Source organism: Hoplias malabaricus, chromosome 9, assembly GCF_029633855.1.
Source record: "Hoplias malabaricus isolate fHopMal1 chromosome 9, fHopMal1.hap1, whole genome shotgun sequence".
Taxonomy (NCBI): domain Eukaryota; kingdom Metazoa; phylum Chordata; class Actinopteri; order Characiformes; family Erythrinidae; genus Hoplias; species Hoplias malabaricus.
Genome location: NC_089808.1, coordinates 25,208,339 through 25,231,177, shown reverse-complemented (window position 1 = coordinate 25,231,177; position 22,839 = coordinate 25,208,339). Strand labels below are relative to the sequence as shown.

Here is a 22,839-nt window from a genome sequence, read left to right as displayed (position 1 = left end):
AAGCTCAGCTGCGAGGGACGTGTTAAAGCGATTAAAGCTGTGGACTATGGTCTGACCACCACCTGCGGACCCTTGCTCTGACTCTCCGTCTCTGTCTTCACTGTCCTCTCCATCCAGGTGAGTGTCCTGAGTCCTCTCAGGTGGACAGTATAAACAGTGGGATATGGACATGGTCAGTACTTAAAGGGAACAGGACGTAACCTGCTCTTAGTTCTCACTTCAGCTGGGTCCTGGATCCCTGCAGAACACTGTGGAACCATTATGGAGTAAGTGTTTGGTAAGGACTGTGGTTCGACCTAGAACCATTAGCTGTATACAGAACCATGTGAATGCTGAAGGACTGATGGGGGGGCGGTGTGTTATAGTGTTCTGTAGAAAACCAAACACGGTTCTTATATTGTTACAATGTCCTGGTTGTTACAAGAGAAGATGATATTTTGGTGGAACTTAGAACCATATAAACACATTATCTGTCTTTCTGCAGAACCAGTTCTCCATGCACATGTTCTAATCAGAACCATTGTATTTAGTAAAGAACCCTTATTAAGTGTACCATTAGTTTTATGTTGTTCTGTTTATCAGATGTTTGTCAGGTTTTTTTGTCAGATGTTTTATCAAGATTTTCATGTTTGTAACATTTGCCTGATGTTTATCAGAGGTTTATTTCATGTTTATTATATATTTGTGACATGCTTAACAGATGCTTATCATGTATTTTACAAACAGCATTTCGGTTTATGCTACCACGTAAAACAACCACAAGCCGTTTAGATGTTAAGGAAATGTTAATGCTAAAAACTGAACTTCAGCTGATTTACAGTGTATATAGGAAAAGGAACTGTGTTCTTGATTTCCCAGCAGTCCCGGCGGTGTATCTGATGAAGGCATGTCGTCATATACCAGTGGAATGTTTGGTTTAGCTGGTGTTTGTTAGGTAATGTGCCCTGGGTGAAAGAGCCCTGCTAAAATAAACACAGGCCTGGTGCCATGGCTTCTTGTTTATTTCCACCGTTCTTAGCTGTGAAAGAGTGATGGACTTCAGAGAGCCTGAGCACTTAGAGATCAGGATATTAACAATATCTAAACAGTAATGATGGCCTGTACTTTATACAGATGTAGAAGCCCTAGATTTAGAAAGGTCTTATATCACACACTGACAGACTGTGTGGAGTGCCACCCTGCCACTGTCCAGCAGGTGATTACTGGATAAATGATGTTACGCAGACAGGTACTTCTCCTTAGGTTTCCATTAAAGACTATTTACACTTGCTTTTTTAAGTACACAACAATATATTTTAATCTTAAATGTATATCACTGAATAAGTGTTTAATTCAGTACAGAGTACAGTGCAAAATATTAAGCACCTAATATTATTATTGTTTTTTGATAATGTTATCTTCTCAAAACGCGTGGTATACGCTTCTATACAATTTTTTATGTGCGTGGGGCACATAAACTCTTAAACAAACACACACACACACACAGGGTCCCCTTACAATGCACTGAACACTGTACACTGAAGACGCTGGGCAGAAAGAAGTGTCATCTTCGGCTGAAAGAATCCCATTCTGGACATATAATGCAATAATTTGGGAGTTATATTTTGGAAAGTGCACTTGAAAGGACTGTGACGTAATGAAAACACTGTGTGGTTTGTCCATTCTCCTTTAAATTTAACTGACGTATGTCGTCTCCTACAGGTGTCTCTTCATCATTAAGCCATGCTTCAACAAAACTGCTCGTCTCCTGAGAACACATTCGTCATCCCGGATCCATCGTGGTGTCCTGAGAGTGGACGGTGTATCATGTGGAATGTGAGTCTGGAAGACATTCAAGACCTTTGTGGGAGTCGTGCTGATTATCTGTCGAATCACTTGGGTTACCAGCGTTCTCCATTCTTTCTGCCCATGTTCATTGTGTACTTGCTGATCTTCCTGGTCGGGGTGGTGGGTAACGGTCTTACGTGTGTGGTCATTGCCCGGCACCGTGTCATGAGGACCCCCACCAACTATTATCTGTTCAGCTTGGCCATGTCTGACCTTCTGGTGCTGCTCCTAGGACTTCCGCTGGAGCTCTACGAGCTTTGGTCCAACTACCCGTTCTTGCTGGGAACTGGAGGCTGCTATTTCAAAACGTGCCTCTTTGAGACCGTTTGCCTGGCCTCTGTCCTGAATGTGACCTGCCTCAGCGCTGAACGTTACATAGCTGTGGTTCACCCTCTACGAGCCAAGCATGTGGTCACAAAAGCCCACGCCAAGCGGGTGATCCTGGCCCTGTGGATGGTATCGTTCCTCTGTGCCCTTCCCAACACCAGCCTCCATGGAATCCTGCTTCTTTCGCCTCGTTTTGGACAAACCTTCCCCGAATCGGCTGTTTGCAGCCTGGTGCGTCCTGCATGGATCTACAACCTCTTGGTGCAGGTGACAGCCCTCCTCTTCTTCCTCCTGCCTATGCTGATCATCAGTGTTCTCTATCTTCTAATCGGCATCCAACTGAGGCGCGAGAGGCTAATGGACACCTCCAAGACCTGGCCTGGAGAGAGAAGGATTTATCTGGTGCAGAGCGTCCAGCAGAGGGCGAAGCACCGGCAGGTCACCAAAATGCTAGGTGAGTTGCCATGGTCTTGTCTGGTTGGTTCATCTTGTAGGAAAACTCGTCCATTCCTGCTGAGATTAAGCTCTGCCCCTTAACACCAGTGCATCTCTTCCAACTAATCAAGGACTTCACAGGCACAGTGTTCAATGTTTCTAAACAACCTATGATGAAATATATTTGTTGACAACTTACCTTTTAAAACAAATACGAATACTTAATAAAAATATCATTTGATGTCAAGGGCTATGAGAAAATGAAAACAAAAAAATAAAACGAAATTACCCATTATTTCATTAGAAAAAAGAAAATCACATGGAAATAAAAACAGGAAAATGCTCAATTTGTTTGCTGTTGTCAGGGATATGAGAGCAGCCAGGCAGATAATGAAAAAGAGTCAACTCCCAAAGAATTGATTCTTCGAGCGCCTGTGAGTTGTATCGACTGTGGGCTAATGATTCAGAGAGTTGAATCTCTTGTGAGTCGATTCATTCTCTGTTTGCGACAACTTCTGCGGCAACTTTGAATTTAAAATGTTAATGTTAAATAAATATAAAATGTATTTAAAGAAAAAAGTGGCCAAATTCATAATTTTGAATGTTAACATGTTTTTAAATGTAACATAATATTTTTAGCAATTGTTTATGAAATGTTGTAATAAATAATACCTCTAAAATTAGACTAAATTCTTTATTTAAGGGACTTCTTTGCTACAAATGCTACTGATTTTATGCTTCTGGTTTCTGTTGAAACTCTTGATTGTGTGATTTCTAAATCCCTAACAGTTGTGCTGGTGATTGTGTTTTGCATCTGCTGGGCTCCGTTCCATATCGACCGTGTGATGTGGAGCTACATTGAGGACTGGACCGGAGAGGCGCGCAGTATTTTCGAGGGCGTCCACCTGGTGTCCGGCATCTTCTTCTACCTGAGCTCTGTGGTGAACCCCATCCTCTACAACCTGATGTCCTCTCGCTTCAGGGACATGTTCCGCGAGGTCACTTGCAGGGGAAGTCAGCGGACTTCCAGCGTCACTCAGGTGACCCAGAGGAGCACCGCTTATGGCGCCAGACTGTCTCAGGACATCTCCGCAAGCATGAACTGTAACCAGTAACTTGCTTTGTGTTCCAGTTTATGCTTCACAGAGCGGGTCCTCCACAGCTGGACGCAGCCATATTTAAAACTGATTTGAATAGAACCTCTAACACTTCCAGGCCACTGGGTGTCAGTATAATGACTGTTTCATAACATCAAGTAAGAATCACTGGAGAAAATGGACATGTACTTGTATGTCTTCAAAGACACTGCTGCTGTTTATTGGTTTATTGATTCGACAGGCGGCTGATCAGCCAATCACATGTATCAATATTGGAACAAGCTTATTATGAGATGCATGCTACACCACAAATATCATTGCTAATCAGCTACAGTCCATATGCATAATTTATACTGATATTAACTATGTTATGACCTCATTCATATGAATAATAAATATGGCTAAGTTATGAATCTGAGTCTTGGTCTGCTTTATTTTTTTTAGACACAGTCTGGGAACATAATAAACATTTGCTTATAGAGAACACGGTTGCCAGAGTGTAGTGGGTAATATTCTGCTCTTTACACAGGAGACTAGGGTTTGATTTCCTGCTCAGGTAACCACACCACACTACACCAATAAGAGTCCCCGGGCAATTAAGGCTCCTAACTCTGCATCTGTAACATAAGTAATATTAAAAACTATTTAAAAAGACAACTAAAAGTTCTTCCAACTCAACCAGCAAATCCTAGTGGGGTCCACATGGGTATGTCTCCTCCACAACCTGTCCCAAGTAGCCTTAAACCAGTCTTCCCAAGGAGGATGTTACTTTCAAAACCTGAACTATCTTCCAATAAGACACACAAATATGGCACTGAGAACCCATCGACACGAATCAGGGTATTTTTAAAAACTTAAATATTCCTCCCTCTGTTTTTGCAAATATCCCTGTCCAGACCAATACGGAAATGGCTGCATTCTCACGCCAGTCCAGTAGGGGGCTATAGTGCCGTTTACAGAGAGACATCAAAACACCACGACCCCGAGAAACAGAGGTTTAATCCCAAATCACTCCATCCTCCCTCTGTAGTGCACTACACACGTCCTGAAACGACTGAATCTAGATCTTAACAGTGCAGTATATATTTCTAACACACATCATTTCTGTTTATTCATCTGTGTGAATCTGAACTCTAGTGCTGTCTGTGTATGTACAGTGTAGTTTATGACTGATGTACTTCATTGTAGAGGGAGTGAGGAGCTGTGTGTGTACAGTGTAGTTTATGACTGATGTACTTCACTGTAGAGGGAGTGAGGAGCTGTGTGTGTACAGTGTAGTTTATGACTGATGTACTTCACTGTAGAGGGAGTGAGGAGCTGTGTGTACAGTGTAGTTTATGACTGCTGTATTTCACTGTAGAGGGAGCGAGGAGCTGTGTGAGTTTCAGACAAAGACAGACCATCATTTTTGTGTGGACAGGAGGCCAAAACACAGACGAAAATCTTTGTTATTTGTTTATTTCTTCTGTTCTGGCTAATCTGAAGAAAACGTGTTGCTATTTTTCCACATTAACTCGTGTTCGGCTCTTCTGTAGTAAATCAGTACCAAGCCATATCTCTTTATAGAATTATAATGATAACAACATCCTACAGCTTAAAAAACATCCTTTTGGATGGGACAGAAACTTCGGTTTCAGCTTAGAAATCTAAGATTGTCCATAGTCTCTCTCTCTCTCTCTCTCTCTCTCTCTCTGTGTATGTTTAAGTTCTCTGTTTTCCCAGCAGAAAATAAATTTAATTAAACAGCTGTCACCACTGCAGACAAACACAGAAAATGTAATACTGCTGTATTAATACATAAACACACACACACACACACTTGCACAGAAATACTATGGTCATTCTTAGCTTTTTACACTGGAACCCAAGCAAACTATATATATGAAATACATGAAGCTGTGTTTTGCCACCGTTTCGCCTTCTAGATTTCTTGACATCTGTCTTTTTGTTTAACATAATCATCTGGAGGTCACTGTGGTAAGGATTCCCGGTGTCACGTCCTGGTCCTGTCCTGTGTGTTTTCCCCAATATGTGCTCTAGCCTGCGGCACAGTGGCGCAGCAGGTAGTGTCGCAGTCACACAGCTCCAGGGACCCACAGATTGTGGGTTCGGGTGACTGTCTGTGAGGAATTGGTGTGTTCTTCACGTGTCCGCGTGGGTTTCCTCCGGGTGCTCTGGTTTCCTCCCACAGTCCAAAAACACACGTTGGTAGGTTGATTGGCGACTCAAAAGTGTCCGTATGTGTGAGTGAATGTGAGTGTGTGTGTTGCCCTGTGAAGGACTGGCGCCCCCTCCAGGGTGTATTCCCACCTTGCGCCCAATGATTCCAGGTAGGCTCTGGACCCACCATGACCCTGAATTGGATAAGCAGTTACAGATAATGAATGGATGGATGGATGGATGCTCTAGCACATGGTTCTGTTAATTTTGGTTCCTGTGCCTCCTTTGTAATCCTGCCTCCTCATTAACTGTTCCAGGTGTCCCTTGTCTGTGTTGTATATTTAAGTTCCTTTGTGTGACTTCCTGTTTGTTACACATTCTACCTTTGCTCTTCTGTCTCAAGTATGTTTGTCTCGTCTGTTCCTCGCGTCACTCTGTATGGTCTCTCTGTGTTTAGGTCTATGTTTAGCTCTCCTTGTCTAAGTCTCTGTTTAGCTCTCTTTGTTCAGGTTAGTCTCTTTAGCTCTCTCTGTCTGTTTAGCTTTCTGTCTAGGTTTCTCTGTCCAGTTCTCTCTCTTCTCTCTGTCTAGGTCTTTCTTTGTCTAAGTATCTTATCGTATTGTCCAAGTCTGTCTCTGTTTTGTTATCTATTGTTTTTTTGTCTATGAGTCTTTTGTGTTATTGAAAGTGTGTCCGCCTCCGTCAGTCTGCCCTGTCCTGACACCCAGTTAACTTTTTGTTAGAAAAACACCACAAAAATGAACCAAACTAATTTAGCATCTTCACATTCAATATTTTGTTAAAAATATGGAAAGCAGGGCTTGTTAGTGTTAAACTCCTTAAAGTCCTTAAAGTTATTTAAGTACTTAAATGTTATTTTGGAATCACTAGCTGGTAATAAATCACTACTAATATATGATTTAAATTATATTAAATTACACTTAAAGTATACGGACAATAATAATGATGTTATTACTTTATTTTCACAAATCTTCTGAGATGCCTGACTGAACTCCAGTTGAATTGAAAAACAATTAAAATTGTGCTTAAATTAATTCATTCATTGTCTGTAGCTCTTATCTAGTTCAGGGTCGTGGTGGGTCCAGAGCCTACTCGGAGTCACTGGGCCCAAGGCAGGAACACACCCTGGAGGGGGCGCCAGTCCTTCACAGGGTGACACACACTCACACCTACGGACACTTTTGAGTCTCCAATCCACCTACCAACATATGTTTTTTGGAGCGTGGGAAGAAAGCGGAGCACCCAGAGGAAACCCACGTGGAGAACACACCACACTCCTCACAGACACCCACAACCTCCAGGTCCCTGGAGCTGTGACAGAGACACTACCTGCTGCACCACTGTGTTTATAAATAAATATAATTTAAATGAGATGTTAGGTGTGATTTACTACAAATTCTCGCTTCCAAAATAGTATAATTTAAAGGAACACTATGTCGGTTTTTGGGTGGCACGGTGGCACAGCACACTCATTGTACATAAATAAAAGTGTTTTTTTCTATTACATCGCTCAAATAACCCTTTGTAGTACCTTTATTCTCAAGATGCTCCACTGAGCTGTAATAGAGAGAACAGAGCCTCTGCCATTGCTACTCAGGGCTCAGCACTGCAGACACTGCACTTTGTAACATGTGGAGGAAGCTAGGATGCCCCTCCCCACTAATTTCAGTACCATGCTGTAAAAATAAATTACACCAGAGGGAACCCCGGGAGCCAAAACCTTACCTAATGTTCCTTTAAATATGCTTTTTTTGCTGATGTCTTTTTTGTGAGTTGAAGCCACAACAGTGTTCACAGATCTGATATCAATGCCAGCTTCATTCCAAGACTATGATGTGAACCAGAACCTGGTCGTGACCCTCAGATGGAAAAAGCTTCAGCTTCTGTAGCAGAAGATGTGGTTCAGAGCCACAAGCACTTGTTTATTTCAAGAATTACTTCAGATCTGATAACATTCAGATACACCAGATGCCACAAGCTTGGTGTTCTGGATCGCAAATGTCAATCCACTGAATCCCAGAGGCATTAGAATGAGCTCTCTTCCAGAGAAGACAATTCTGCTACACTGCCACAGGCTTAATCACTCTCTATGGACTGTTTCTGATGTTATTAACCCTATTATTATTATCAAAAACAGATTAAAATTCTGGTTCCAGGGTTCTTCATTCCCCAAAGAAAACACCAAGAAGTCAGTGGACCTTGTAGTTTGAAGTTGTTGGTTATTTTCTGTGTGGAAGGTCACTACTAACATCCACAGCCTTCTGTGTGGCTGTATATGTTCTAAGGCCAAGGCAATAATATCCATGTCATGTGTAGAACCAAATTTCTGCGGGTTTCAGCGCTTCAGGACACAGAAATCGTGTTCCAGAAAAAGTAAAAAAATAAAAATAAAAATTTAACTAGTTAGAAAACTTCTAAAGTCGTAAACAAAGTAGACTACATTTCTTAGCTTGATGACGCTAATTAACGCGATGCTAATAAAACAGCTAAAGCGTTCTTCGTCTACTCTCCCCTCGGAAGACAGCAGAGAAAAGCAGGCCTCAGTGGCAGCCAGAAAAACATGAGACAGATGCTGTTTTATAACACAAACCAATTAGAGAATTAATAATGTAGCTTTTAGCATTTCATCTCACACTCAAATAGCATGTGGTCCGTGGATATGCTAATGATGTAGCGTTTGTGTGTGTGTGTGAGTGTCTGTTTGCAGCAGAGATGGTGACTTAACCATTCACACTTCACTGACCATACAAGAGTGCTCTGAACACAGTAGAGTTTGCTGGAGTTTGAAAGAGAGCACTCTTTCACCAGATGTTATGTTTGCTTACTGACACAATACTGAAGTGTGCACACAACCCAGGTCTGATGCAGGTTTCAGAAATGACCAGAAATATTGGACTTATAATTCAAGCCCTTCTTCAGAGTCTCCAGGAGACTCAGTTTTTGCCAGAGGGCTTCTTAAAATAGAATTAAAACTGTTGACAATGATTGTCACCCATAAAGTTGAAGAGTTTATAAACAGTGCATGTGCTCAGTACAAACAGGCACACATTTCAGACCTCAGTTTGAAAGGCTTTATCTCCACTCTCTTCAGTCAGGAAAACAAAGGGAGATTTACTGGTGCCTCCTCTGTGTGGCCTTTCCTTACTCACTTCGTAAAATCATTTGCGGGGGAACATTCAGTAATTCTAATTGTAGTTCCAAAAATAATCTTTTACAGAATAATTAAAGACCATCCAACAAGCAGAGAAGTCAGGACAGAGTAGCAGTAGCCTTACTGTAGAGTTTGTTGCAGCTGTTTAGCGTCTGGAAGCTGCCATTTAGAAGTTATTGGTTTCTGCTGGTGACCACTTAGCCAGCTGTTAGCTGGCAGTAAGTACTTGCTTCACTGACCAGTTTCAGCCCATTTCTACCAGCGTGGAACATGTTCTGTTCCCATTCATGAACCTAATTTGGAACTGTTCAGAGTGTTTCCACCGACATGAAACTGAAGATATAGAAGCTCCAGAAAGAGCTCAGAGCCTCAAATAAAGCATTACAGCACAGTGGACCTGGACGTGTCATTTACAGACCGTTATATTGTCCTCGATGGGGTTCTGCATAAAGACCAGAGAACCAGACAAGTCTTTGGGGGTTCTTCTCTTGAAATGGGAAATGGAAAATGGGAAATGAACCGTATCTGATTTCCGATTTGTAAAAAAAAACCCAGGAAATAATAGGAAATAAAAACAGTTAAATGCTGTGTGTGTTTCTGGGCTGTGTTCAGCGTGACTCAATGTGTCATCATTTCTAGGTGACCGTTCTTCGCTGTTCTAACTGTTCTGGAGCTCAGCAGACGGCTCTGGAGCCATAGTCTGAAATACTCCAACTGTAACAGACAGAGCTCATCGTTTCCACATGCATATCATATATCACTCTGATATTATCATGCTGTAAACAATGGATAAGCCTGACACCGTTTATCTCTGGTCTGAATTCAGACAAAGCCACGCTGGAACCCAGCTCTCAAAAGCATCCCCTGCAAATGATGTATCCTTGGTTCCCATTCAAGAGATAGCATTAGCTAGATTTCAGCCTGTGTTAGCATTTGTATGCTATAAATATTTAAAAACCACAAAGATATAAAGTTAGGGTCTTTAACAAATAAACCTTTATTAGATTAAATGTGGTGAATATACAGCTTTTTTCTTCTTCACTGTCAACCGCAGCAATGAATATTGACAGGAAGCTGCTGTGGCAGTGAGACTTGATTTAGCATTTTTCTCACCCTCTAATGATAATAATAATAATAACAATTATATATATAATAATAAAAACATTTCAGTGTTTTACATATCACCAATCTTTATGGCAGTATAAGCAGGATTTTTAAGTCTCTAAAGTTTACAGACATACAAACCAAAAGTACATTCATTTCCATCTTTTAAAAGCGACAGGAGTGTTAAGATCACATTAGCACCCAATGCTATCAACGCTACTTTGCCTTTAGCCCTTCTAATAGTGTCTGTTACACAACAGCTTTTATTCTATCAGTGTTTTTACACCCATCCCCTCGCACTAAAAGAGCTAGGCTAACAGTGCTAATGTAGCTAATAAACAAAGAAAGATAGTCACCATGAGTTAGCTTAAACGGCTCTGCATGGTGATAATAAATGGATGCTAGTTCCTTTCACGTGTTATTAATGATGTCAAAGTTGTGGTTTTTAAACCAATTTTGTTTAGAGGCAAACCAGCATCAAACAAACAAAAAACCACACACAAAATATCAAGTTTTAAAGGGAAATATAATTATTTTTCAGAACATTTCTGTATAATTCCTGGGGTTGAAAGGTAAACAAACTGGTGGAAAGGGTGTTCATTTTAAGTGGTTAATTTGAGAGACTTTTATATTACAATGGTGGTGAATGGAACCAGGTGTCTGTGTGTCTCCAATACACCTCCCTCAACCTCCGCCCATCTAAGAGTTTTATATAAGGAATAGTGGTAAATCAGACGTCTGGTTCCATTCATCACCACTGTCAACAATTCTGACTTTGAGCTGAGGATGTTTGGAAATCTGTGGCATATTCCCTTTAATATGTGGAATAAACCTTACAGCGTGCATCAGCTATGATGCTTTCATTAAACTCTTCTTGTAAGAGTTGCTCGCGATACACAAATACAATACACACTGTATATCACTCATTCTTTGAAGAATTGATCAACAGTGAAGCAAGATTGTAAATATACAATATCCAAGGTCAAGAAACTGAGGTATTTATTCTGGTGATTGACACAGGTTTGTTCAGAAGGATTTTAACTTGACGCACTTTCGATGTGCATCTGCTACAAAGCAATACGAAGAATCAACAGCAATAATATGTGATGATTTACAATTAAAACACACAATTGACAGCACGGTGAATCGAAAGGGAACAGACACATATGACGTGATGTAGAAAGGCCTCTAAACCCACTCATTAAACCCTAAATCTCTTCATTAGGAGCTTACACTATCAAGCATTTACCTTTTGAACCGAAAAAGCTCTGTACTCCAATAAAATCCTCATTTGTTTCCCTGTAATAAAAAATATGTATATAAAAAGAACAGCCTTCGTGTTGGAACATAAAATTCAGGACTGAATATGGGTGAGTAAAATTAACTGTTACCCATCGTCTTCATACTAGTCCAGCCTGCTGGACTTTATCAAATTTACTTCTTTTTTTTTTTTTTTTGATTGTTTGTTTCCCCTTGAATCCCAGAATCAGGCTGAATCAGACACTAAACTAACTTCACTACAGTTGCTTCCTTGTTTCGTCAGGAATGTGCAGGTCCATGCTCAGCAAGTGCAAACCTTGAAGGAAAAAAACAAACAAAACAAAACTACATTTCCCACTGTGCACCGCTCTCAAATGACATCCAGCACAAAGTTACGGATGACGTCCACCGCCCGGGAGTCGAAGCCACACACGTCCAACATTCCCGGGTCATCTGGATCCGCCACAGAGAGGCTGTTAGTCGTCATCCCACACACAACCAGCTTGGAAAACACACCCGTTTTCTGGGGGAGGAAACACACGAGCGGTAATAGTAAGGTTGAAATGATTAGTTGATATAATCAACAATATCAATTATCAAGTATAAAAAATTGTCTACTTGGAATTTCATTTTCATCATCAGTTGATTTAACTGCAATGCACTACAGGAAGTGATGGAGACAGTATCAACCAAAGTTAGCAACAGTGTCGCAGACGCTCTACCTTAAATGGTGCAGCAGCTTACAAGTCGATGCTCAGTTCCACATTAAATTTTCCTGTAATTATATTCCACTGTTGTTTTTTTCCTCACCTCCTTAGTGTGAAGGGATTCTGAGTCTAATTCCACCTTAAATGGTGCTCAGAGCATTCTTTGGTTCAACCTTAAATGGCTTACATTCAAACGCATTTTCTTTTGTGATGTAGGAGCTGCTTGAAATAAAGATCTTTTTTTCTTAAAACAGGTTTAATTTGTAGCAAATATTTTCACAAAAATAACAAAGCTAAGGTTTATAAATTTATGATAAATTGTCGTAAACTCAAATACTGGCTTTTACAGCTTTACAGAAGACAAACAGAGACACAAAGCTGTGCAGAGCTTAGAGTGTGTTTAGGTTTGAGCTGGGCAATTAATCAAAAATTAACCGAAATCGACATTCAGAACTTCTAATCAACATAATTGTATCTATATCCATTATACCAATTATTTTTATTCTGTTATGTCCCCACTGTGTTTCATGTACAGTCCCTTTAAAACCACGCTACCAAGCTGTAGTAACGTGATTCCGCCCGTATCTGCCACATGGAAGAGAACCTAAACGCCGAGGCCCACCGAGCAACTCGAGCAGCTTGTACCAAACAAAAACACAGTGACTATGATTTGGACTCTGTATATAACTAAGAAAAATAATTGTTCATTAATCGTAATCATGGTAAAAGGTACAATTAATCGTGATATTCGTTTGTGCTCATATCGCTCAGCACTAGTTTAGGTCCATTCATATTTAACCTTTAATCACGGACTCTAATTTTCATTAATCCATAAAATAATCATTAGTCACAGTCTGTATCTTATAGACGTAGGTGCTGTAATCAAGATTCAGTCATAATCAATACACACCCCACTCCTTAGAGACAAGGCACTCGATTCAAACATTTCTTGTTTTTATTGATAATTATGTTTCTACATGCCTACAACATACATCCAAACGTTTGAGGACACAGTGTGTTTAACGTCTACAGAGAAACACAAACTGATACAGGACGCTTCAGAGCAGCTGCATGAGTCTAAATACACCAAGAGTAGAGGTTGTCCACAAATGTTTCGCCCTAGAGTGGACACGAAAGGGTCACCTACTTGTCTGTACGTCCTCAGCGCTTCTGCAGGGCTGGTGTCTCCAAGGCTGATTTCGTTGTTGGAGAAGATGACGAACACATCCACGAGCTTGTCGTTTTCTGAGGCCCACTCTATTGGCAGAGCACAGTCTGTGCCTCCACTCTGGGTCTGGAGGAAAACAACATGTAAACTTTGCGCACGAGATCGGGAAAAACTTGTACTGCAAATCTTTGAAACTGTTTGGAAAAGAAGGAATCACTCTACAATGATGTGGGGATTGTGTAGAGGGTGGGATCTTCTCTCGGGTCACTGTCTTTCAGAAGGGTGGTGTGTTTTCCCTTTGTCTGTGCTGGTTTCCTCAGGCTGCTCTGCTTTCTATGAAGGTATTTTTAGAGCACTTTTAAAGCACTAAAAAAATAGTTTTTAAAGTATTTTTAGATGTTTTCCCATCACAAATCGGTTAGTCATTTCAGGTTTTCCAATTTTTTCTCTGTTTCTAAAACTAGAAAAGTTTTTTTGTAGGAGGCACTCAGTCACAAATCTATGAGACATCGGCCAACAGCTTTTGACATGTACCCAAAGAGCTCCTCTGATTGGTCAGGAGGGTTTGCTGATCTCTGAACAGCGTCCGCACATGGCTCCACAGAAGCACAGATCACTTTTATACCACCTTTACTGAGATATTTAGTGCTCACATCATCAGATTTGAATAGGGGTTGTTATTGATGTGTATTTGTGGGAGAGCAAATAAATCTAGCTGTTTGCTTCTAAACTCCTAAAGCACTTTTCTCTGTGACTTCAAATTGAGAGATACCCATGTGTGACTATTTTCTACAACTTCAAATGTCACAGTCCGCTCACATGTGGAAACACACACCACACAGAGGACAGGATCCCACCCAGGAAAACCCCTCCTCTGTAGCTTCTTGTTGTTTTACCTGGACCAGTTGTGCCGTCACTTGGATCATAGACGTGTCTTCTGTGATGACGCAGGGCACCACAGCTCCTTCTGAAAACATCAACACTTCAGCCTCTGCTTCAACTCGTGCAATCACCTTAAACAGACGAGAGTGGAGAGAAAGACCATTGAAAACCAGGTTGAAAGTGGGCTGACCAAGTATGCACATAACTGTAGAACTACGGGGCTGGCGTCAGTCTCACCGTGCTCATCGCTGCAGCCACCGCGACCGAGCTGACGCCACTCCCGAGAGCCAAACTGCTGAGAGACGCGCTCACATCGAGTCCGATCACAAAGCGCTTCCCCGTGGGCTCCACGTTCTGACACCAGAGAGTTCATGGAGAAACAGACATGAAACACATGAGAATGTTGGTACAGCCATGAGGTATCCTGTGTACAGAAATCAGTCGAATAAAACTAGGTGTGTTGACTGCACTCTTATGTCCAGCAGGAGGTACTGTTAGAGCTCAAGCCAGTTCTGTGTGCATCATTTAAAGGGAAGAAACAGCCACCACTGCTACACCATGTTAAAACACACAGCTTTGACAGTGAGAGCTGAAATACCTTCTTAAAAACGTGTTAGTGTTATAATTTTTATAGTGGTTAATCATTAAAGGGGACATATAATACAAAAATCCCTTGTTCAGTGCATGTTCACATTAAAGTATGAATCTAGAGCCCAAAAGCCCACACAATGTGACACAAGACCCCAGTCAGTTTTCTGTGTGCTGTCTAAGTCTGATAACACAGGATAAAACGAGCCGATCTGATTCTGCTCAGCTTCTGGCGTCAAGTGGATAGACTTTAGAATGGCCCCGCCCTCTCTTCTGAGTCTGTCCAATCACAGCGCTGGACTCGTGGTTATGCGAGACTGCAAAGACGAGGTTAAACGCAGCAAAACAGACACAACGAGTGTGGAGAAATAAGAGCACTGAGCAAAAACAGAAAACGAGAATGGAGTAGAAAGAGAACTGAGCAAAAACGGCTAAAAACCAGAGTTTCTCGCTCCTCGCTGCTGTTCGCTTGGGTTTGGCGTGAACAGCGAGCTCCAGTTCTGGAGGTTACAATATCTAACGCTATGGTCATGTGCTGGTTGTAACAGTATGTACAAGTTTGAGTGTGTACGGTGTCTATTTGGAAGCAGGGATACTCACTGAGAGACACTTGTAGAACGCCGAGTCCAGCGCCTGGATAATGTCTCTGTTCGGCTCCCATTTTAGTTTTCCTCTCTTCCCGTGACCTCTCTTGTAGTTTTCAGATGCCACCATGACACTGAAGGGGTGTGTTTTTGCCTGGAGTGAAAATCCCACAGATCCTGATTGTACATATGTCAAAGGGCATGCTAATACACTAATGTTATTTAGGTTTTAATTGACCTGCATAAAAGTTACTTCAAGTTAATATTTAAAGCAACGCTAGGTAGTATTTTTACCATAAAATCACAGCTTCGAAATCATCGTGATTCTCCACTAAACTGTAACAGGGAGAATAGAGCTTAAGCCGTTGCTGGTCCGGGCTCAGCACTGCAGAAACTACACTATGGACTATGCACGTTTGGAGGAGTTCAGGTCAGTGCTCTAGAAGTGAATTATACTTTGCATCTGTAAAGGTGGAGCAAACATACCGAGCCTTACCTAGTGTTGCTTTAAGAGGAAAGTGAAAATATAATTCAGCCTGTCACAAATCAAATGTACAGCTTTAACCCTATACTTTAGGGCATCTGCCCCAAGTCCCTGGAGGCTGGAGGGAAGAATTTTGACATGATGTCACCAGTAAACTAATCATGTTTGTTCAGACACAACTGTGTGCCTCCTCTCTAAGTTTTAGATGGAGTCAATAACTTGCTTTGCAATAAAATGCTTTTCCACTGCAGGGTCCCCACTGGACTCGATTTGTCTGTTTCCCTCCTCCAGGTAAATCTAGGCCTGGTTCTGGAAGCAGGTTCTTGTTTAGTCCCTGTTCTCCTGTGGTAGGGACTAAACCGTGGTGTGTAAACCTTGCAGAGCACTGATTGTCCAGACAGATTCGTCACTCTACGCCACGCAACGCAGACGACCAGCACCAATTCTCCATCTGAAAAATCTCCAGCTGCAGCAGAGATCACATTTGTTTTTATCCGACTCACGACGGTAGCTCATAAAATTACGCCGTGGTCTTTTGAAGAGGTTCAAACGCTCCTTGGATCAGTGGCCAGCGAAAGAATCCAGCGAGAGCTGGACGCTGCAAAAAGGAAGGAACAAACTCTACTGATCTGTCTGAACTGATGACGGAGCTGTGTTCAGTCCCAAACAATAACAACAACACGCCAATACACCATGAGTAAACACTGCTTAGTGTCACCGCCGCAGTTGTTGTGGTTTCCAAAGCGGCCACAACTCTCAGCAGTGGAATGTGGACTGGAATATCAAACACTCCTACCTTGGTTAGACCTTGTTCATCCTGAATCCTCTCGCAAACTGCTGTGACCTCTGGAGTTCCAGGAGACAGGACTTTATCTGCTGTCATTTTACCCAAATGCCTCAACAGAGCCACCACCGGCATCTCCTTCAGCAAAGCTTTCCACACCTGAAACAGTCACAGAGACACTGGCGTGAAGAGAGCAACACGGGCAAGATAATGCTGCAGGGGGCGCCACTGCACACAGCTCCAGGGGCTCAGGGTCCTGGGTGGGATCCTCTTGAACAGGATGAAGTGCTTACAGGAGATTAAATGAATGAATGAATAATAATAATTGGCTCAGGGTTTGGTTTAGGAGTTTTGAGTTGAGCCGGGTCTCAGGCATGAATATGGGTCATGTCATATGAGTGTGTTTGTGTGTGTGTGCTGTACAATGTGAAAGTGTTTCTGACCTCTTTGGACTTCAGATGATTGGTTAGTATCTGCTCTCTGTCCAGTCTGTATTCCTCGATCAGGTGAACTACCTCCTGCTCATCATTCGAGTGCTTGGCCTTCTCCACCGCCTCCAGATACGCAAACACTTTCATCACCTCTTCTGAGTTCTCTTTGTCCCCATACATCTCTTGAACCACCTTCCAACCCTTTGTCACGTATTTACTAATGAGCGCAATGGCTGTGGAACATCAGAAAACAAACAAGATTTCATCAAAACACACACAACTTCTGAGGTACAACTTAAAGGAATATTTCTAAAATCAGCTTCAAAATCTCTGTGATGCTCCACTGAGGTCTAAGAGAGAGAATAGAGCCTCTGTCACTGCAACTCCAGGCTCAGCACTGCAGAAACTACACTATGTAACTTGTGGAGGAGGGTAGGAAACCACCACACTGCTTCCCATGAATTTTAGTACAGTGCTATAAATATGAATTACACTAGAGGAAGCCCCAGGAGCAAACAACCCAAACATCACCTAGTGTTACTTTAAAAGGTGTTTAAAGTGGGGGACGTGCAAATGCAGGGCAGTATAAATAGTACATGAATATTAGTATGCACTATGTAGGGAGTAGGGAGCTTTTTGAGATGCAGCCTAGGGTTAGCTCATGTATCCCACATCCTGATTACACTCTGTAGAACCACAAACACTCTGCATTGTTCTTGAGTTTAACAGTAAATGTACTGTATATGGCACCCCATTGCAACAAAAACAAGGTTCTTCCACTGTTACCATTTCATGCTTTAACAACAGAAGAACCTGTTTTGGTGCAACACAGAACCATTTACAATACATTTAACATACATTTTAAGAACAATTGTTTAAAGCTTGCAAATGGCTCTTTGAGACTTTGTTGTAGGGGCGGGCGATATGGCCCAAAAATAATATCACAATATTTCAGGATATTTTTTTTGGTGATAATGATATTTTTGAAGATATGACAATACACTGAAATATACATTTATTGATTTCAAAGGCGGGAGGCACGGTGGTGCAGCAGGTAGTGTCTCTGTCACAGCTCCAAGAGGAGTGTGGTGTGTATATAAAATATAAATAAAAAATGTCCATAGGTGTGAGTGTGTGACGCCCTGGGAAGGACTGGCACCCCCTCCAGGGTGTGTTCCCGCCTTGTGCCCAGTGATTCCAGTCCTTCACAGGCGCCAGTCCTTCACAGGGCAACACAGACACACACATTCACACCTACGGACACTTTTGAGTCACCAATCCACCTACCAACTTGTGTTTTTGGACTGTGGGAGGAAACCAGAGCACCTGGAGGAAACCCACCCGGACACGGGGAGAACACACCAACTCCTCACAGTCACCCGGAGCGGGAATCGAACCCACAACCTCCAGGTCCCTGGAGCTGTGTGACTGCGACACTACCTGCTGCGCCACCGTGCCGCAAACGGTAATAGTATTAATGATTTTACTTATTACAACGATTTATTTTACTAAATTTCCTAAACTTACCACGCCCCTATTTTTGGAGCAAATTCCTCTGCGTCAGAGCCACTTTCCACCGTACTTCACTGTATCTAAACGACTCATGTAAAGAGTGTATGCCACATTATGGATAACTGCTTGATGTCATTTTGTAAACAAGTCAGAATATCACTATTATTATGATAAAGATTTTTTAAAATTGTTTTAAAAATTATGAATGATACGATATCGCAAAGCCCTATCCTGTGGTTCTACAAAAACCCACTGTTTTTCCAAAAAAACCTTGAAAAACCATCTACTTTAATTTGTAGTAAAGGAGAAAACACAAACCATTATTTATTGTTTCTGTTGCTTAACTACGGCTTTAAAACCCAGCAGAGCTCGTACCGTCACTGGTGGGCTTCATGTGTGAGAGTCGGAGGAGATCCTGGTGGGACCAGCCGGCTCTGTGTTTACACCTGGTGACTGTGTGAGCGAGGGTGAGTGCATCCTGCTTGTTGTACCAATCAGAAACGGCCCTGCGTAGGCCACGCCCCCACATCCCACAGTGGTGCCCGTCCTTCAGCTCCTTCCTAAACTGGATGAAGGTGAAGAGCTGCCCGGGTGCTCGGCAGAGGTCATGAACTGCGCGTAAGGCTGCCTGCTTTACCCCAGGGTCTGAGCGCTGAGCACAGGGGAGAGAAGAGACGAACAAGTTTAGGAAGTCCTCTACATACTAACTTTTAATTTCTGAAGCTGATGGACGCAACAGCACAACAAATTTGACATTGTGTGATGTTTCTTTGATATAATACAGCACAAGAATATGGTTCAAACATTTCCTGAATCTGTAGAGTCTGCTCCTTTGATGGCATCTTATCACAAGATCGTACGTAACTCACATCCTGCTTAGTGTGTCTATGCACAAGATTTGAGAAATACCTCATCTGCTTTTCACTGAAACTGACCTATGGACACTCAGGAGATCACTGAGAACTCATTACGTCAGATACCCTTTATTCAGTCAACATCCGAGAGATTTAATATGACTTTTAAAAAGTTTACAGGTGCTCAAATTACTACAGTGCTTTTGAAAAGCAGAAACAAGGCTAAAGTAAGTGTAATTTAAGATATTTATACTCTAGAGCTTCTGCTCCTCGCTCCTCACTGCTGTGTGCTCAGGGTCGGGGTGAACAGCGAGTGGCTCTTTATCATTTAAAGGAAAAGGTGCTGAAAGAGGGCGTTCTGAAGAGGGCTGTTTAGACAGGGAGAGAACTCTGCTGTGGGGCTTGGACGAAAGCAAGTCACAGACATTTCATTAAGAACCATAAGTGTGTTCCACTCTGGAGAAGAGGGGGGGTATGCCAACTTTAACACCATGATTGCAACATAAAATTATCAGCCCTAGATCAAACCTGAGTAAACATAATAAATCTGTACCCACCTCTGAGTGCGAGCAGAAGGCCAGAGCAAAGAGAGCAGGGTTTGGACGAACTGTCTTGCCTTCAAGACTCAGACGTCTCACCTCCTCCACCACCTCGGCTCCTCGGCCAGACTCCAGCAGCTCCATCAGTGCCAGGGTACACTCGGGCCCCAGCGCCCGCTCCCTCGTGCTGTAGGTGGCGCTCTCAGAGCCGTAACATAGGAAACGCCTCAGACGCAAGGACTCAGTCACTGCCCATGGACTCTCAGTCGTTTCTGGACTCACTGGTCCCTGATCCTGAGAGGACGGCTCCATAGCTTATCTTCTTTGGGTCTAAGAAAAGAAGCGATACATTATACATTATATTGTCGCTCTGCATGTTTTTTTTTAAAGTTTTTAAACCGCTCAGTGTCACTGCTGGACTGAGAACAGTCCGCCGACAAAAACATCCAGCCGACAGCGTCCTGTGTCACCGATGAAGAACTAGAGGACGACCGACACACACTGTGCAGCAACAGATGAGCTACTGTCTCTGACTTTACATCTACAAGGTGGACCAACGAGGGAGGAGTGTCTCACAGAGTGGACACAGGGTTTAAAAACTCCAGCAGCACTGCTGTGTCTGATCCACTCACACCAGCATAGCACAAGGGCAAGGAGGTCTCTGGTCTGTTAGAATTATTGTAGAGTGAGAGAAGAAATTAGTGAAGAGTAGGAGAGCTGATGCTTCATGAATTGTGGCTAAATTATGGCTTTAGATGATACATCTTTATAAAACCTAAGGTAGTAGAAAAAAAGGATGAGATGAGAGTTATGATTATGTCTTTGTTGATTATGTAACATTCTAGGACTGCAGGGATTTATAGGGATAGAGAAGTCTTCTTATTAGGACTCCCCGTCCACATGAAGCGTTCTAGCTCCTCGGGAGGGTTTCGGAGAAAATAATCGACGTTTTTGGCTTCTTTAGAGGACCTACATCTGTTCAGTATCAACGTTAGCCAAGATAGCTTCCCTGTTTGACTGCTTTTTGACAGCTGTTTGATAACTCTGGGCTACCGACGACATTCAACAGCATCTAAAACACACATTTAAGAACAATTATAACGATCAATATCAACTGTGTGTACGTTTAAAACACCAAAGGCTAAAAATCCTAGGTTTGAAAAAAAGCAGAGCAACCCTCTACCGGCCCTAAACCTAAGCTTAGCGCCTTAATCACTCCAGAGTCCGCAAAAACACAACAAACCCCCCTCAGAAACTACACCCTCCATATTGTCCAGCTGTTTTACACCAAACCCACCGCTCTACTGCTGTTTCCAGGCTCCAATCTCGAAGAATCTCTCCGAAATTCCCAACTGTTCCAGACTTAGGGAAGGAGAACTGATAAAGCAGGGGGCGCGTCCCAATACACGCTCGTGTGTCCTAACTAGGGTGCCTACTGACTAGTGCGTATTCGTACGCGTAGCAAAGCGCATAGGCCTGTTGTATTTTAAGGAATACTAGATAAAATGTTGTATTTTTGCACTAGAGTTTCAGGCCGTAATTCGCTTTTGCAGCAGTGTCCTGAAATCCCCGCCCTGGGGGTGGGGCTGCGGGTGTTCCTACCCTCTTTGAAAAGTTACATGGCGCAGTTTCTGCAGTGCTGAGTCTGGAGTGGCATGTAAGACGTGTTTAGGTCTGCCTTCTTTCTGAAAACTCAGTCATAGAAAACGTTCACAATCATCACATAAAACCACTCTGGGAAATTAAATGCAGCACATCCCGTGTTGCACGGTGTTCTTCCGCACGTTTCACATGTCAGGTCAGGTGATATATTTTGTTGATTTTCTGAGTTAACTCTAACCATGGGTCTATTTCTTTATCTATTCTAGAGTCAAAATAAATTAAAATCAGATTGTAATTCACAATGTCTGCCAGAAGGGGGAAGCAAGTGCAAATAGATAAACAGAGAACATGACTTCCATACATTCTTTGTTTTACCCTTACTGTACATTTCAGCAAAGCTTCGAGAAGTTTTCTCTAGTCACACAGCATTTTAAAGACCACACACACACACACACACACACACACACACACACACAGTATATTACACTAAACTCTGCCTGATGGTAAAAAATATGTTATTACCTTAGAATTAATATCCTTACAGTTGCACAATGTTATTCACTTCTTAACTAACCCTAACACTAATCCTTCTCCAATAATTACATAGCACAGTTTCTGCAAGTGCTCAACCTTGAGTAGAAACGACAGAGCCTCTGTTCTTGTATTAAAGTTCAGTGGAGCATCACAATGATTTTGAAGTTGTAATTTTAATTTAGAAATACTACCCAGTGTTGCTTTAAGGAATAATGGTCTGATTCAGAGAAGATTTATACTAGGAACATCTTCCTCTGTTAATAATGAATCACCCTGTCGGCCAGGATTACCAATCAATCACAGACATAAAGGTGAGGGAGATGGCTAATGAGATTGATGGAGGTGCAGGAATGTGCCACATATTTGACAAATGTCTGTCAAAAGCGCAGAGGAAAGAAAACATGATGAGAGGGAAAACATAAAACCTGTCATGAATAGAAGAAAATAACAGATGGCTTCAGGATCTCAGCTGCGTGTTTTGACCTTGAAGCTTGGCGCAGGCAGGAGGAGAGAAGACCAGCTGAAAAGTGTTTAAAAAGAAGTGTTTTATAACAGCTGTCATAGCATTGAGAACTGGCCACTTTATCAGAAACACCCTCCTCTACTGACACTCACTGGCCACTTTATCAGAAACACCCTCCTTCTACTGACACTCATTGGCCACTTTTTCAGAAACACACCCCTTCTACTGACACTCACTGGCCACTTTATCAGAAACACCCCCCCTCTACTGACACTCACTGGCCACTTTATCAGAAACACCCCCCCTCTACTGACACTCACTGGCC

General features: G+C 42.3%; 2 protein-coding genes across 3 annotated transcripts; one reads left to right on the top strand and one right to left on the bottom strand.

Moving 5' to 3' along the window:
* The first annotated feature begins 1,722 nt into the window (after nucleotides 1–1,722).
* Nucleotides 1,723–3,704, top strand: nmur1b (neuromedin U receptor 1b). The gene is made up of 2 exons (XM_066680249.1): nucleotides 1,723–2,608; nucleotides 3,379–3,704. Exons 1-2 carry the CDS (start codon nucleotides 1,723–1,725, stop codon nucleotides 3,702–3,704), a joined length of 1,212 nt encoding a protein of 403 aa, XP_066536346.1.
* Nucleotides 3,705–10,038: 6,334 nt separating this feature from the next.
* Nucleotides 10,039–21,340, bottom strand: ro60 (Ro60, Y RNA binding protein). Of its 2 annotated transcripts, XM_066681201.1 has the most exons (10): nucleotides 21,213–21,340; nucleotides 19,934–20,245; nucleotides 18,898–19,174; nucleotides 17,023–17,243; nucleotides 16,592–16,738; nucleotides 15,328–15,465; nucleotides 14,377–14,493; nucleotides 14,154–14,270; nucleotides 13,237–13,383; nucleotides 10,039–11,905 (listed from the first exon to the last, which is right to left on the bottom strand). In XM_066681201.1, the coding sequence occupies exons 2-10, from the start codon at nucleotides 20,225–20,227 to the stop codon at nucleotides 11,753–11,755; spliced, it is 1,611 nt and encodes a 536-aa protein (XP_066537298.1). In that variant the 5' UTR covers nucleotides 20,228–20,245; nucleotides 21,213–21,340; the 3' UTR covers nucleotides 10,039–11,752. The 2 variants fall into 2 exon arrangements, with proteins under 2 accessions (XP_066537298.1, XP_066537299.1); XM_066681202.1 differs by lacking the exons at nucleotides 10,039–11,905; nucleotides 13,237–13,383 and adding an exon at nucleotides 13,475–13,590.
* Nucleotides 21,341–22,839: the final 1,499 nt, after the last annotated feature.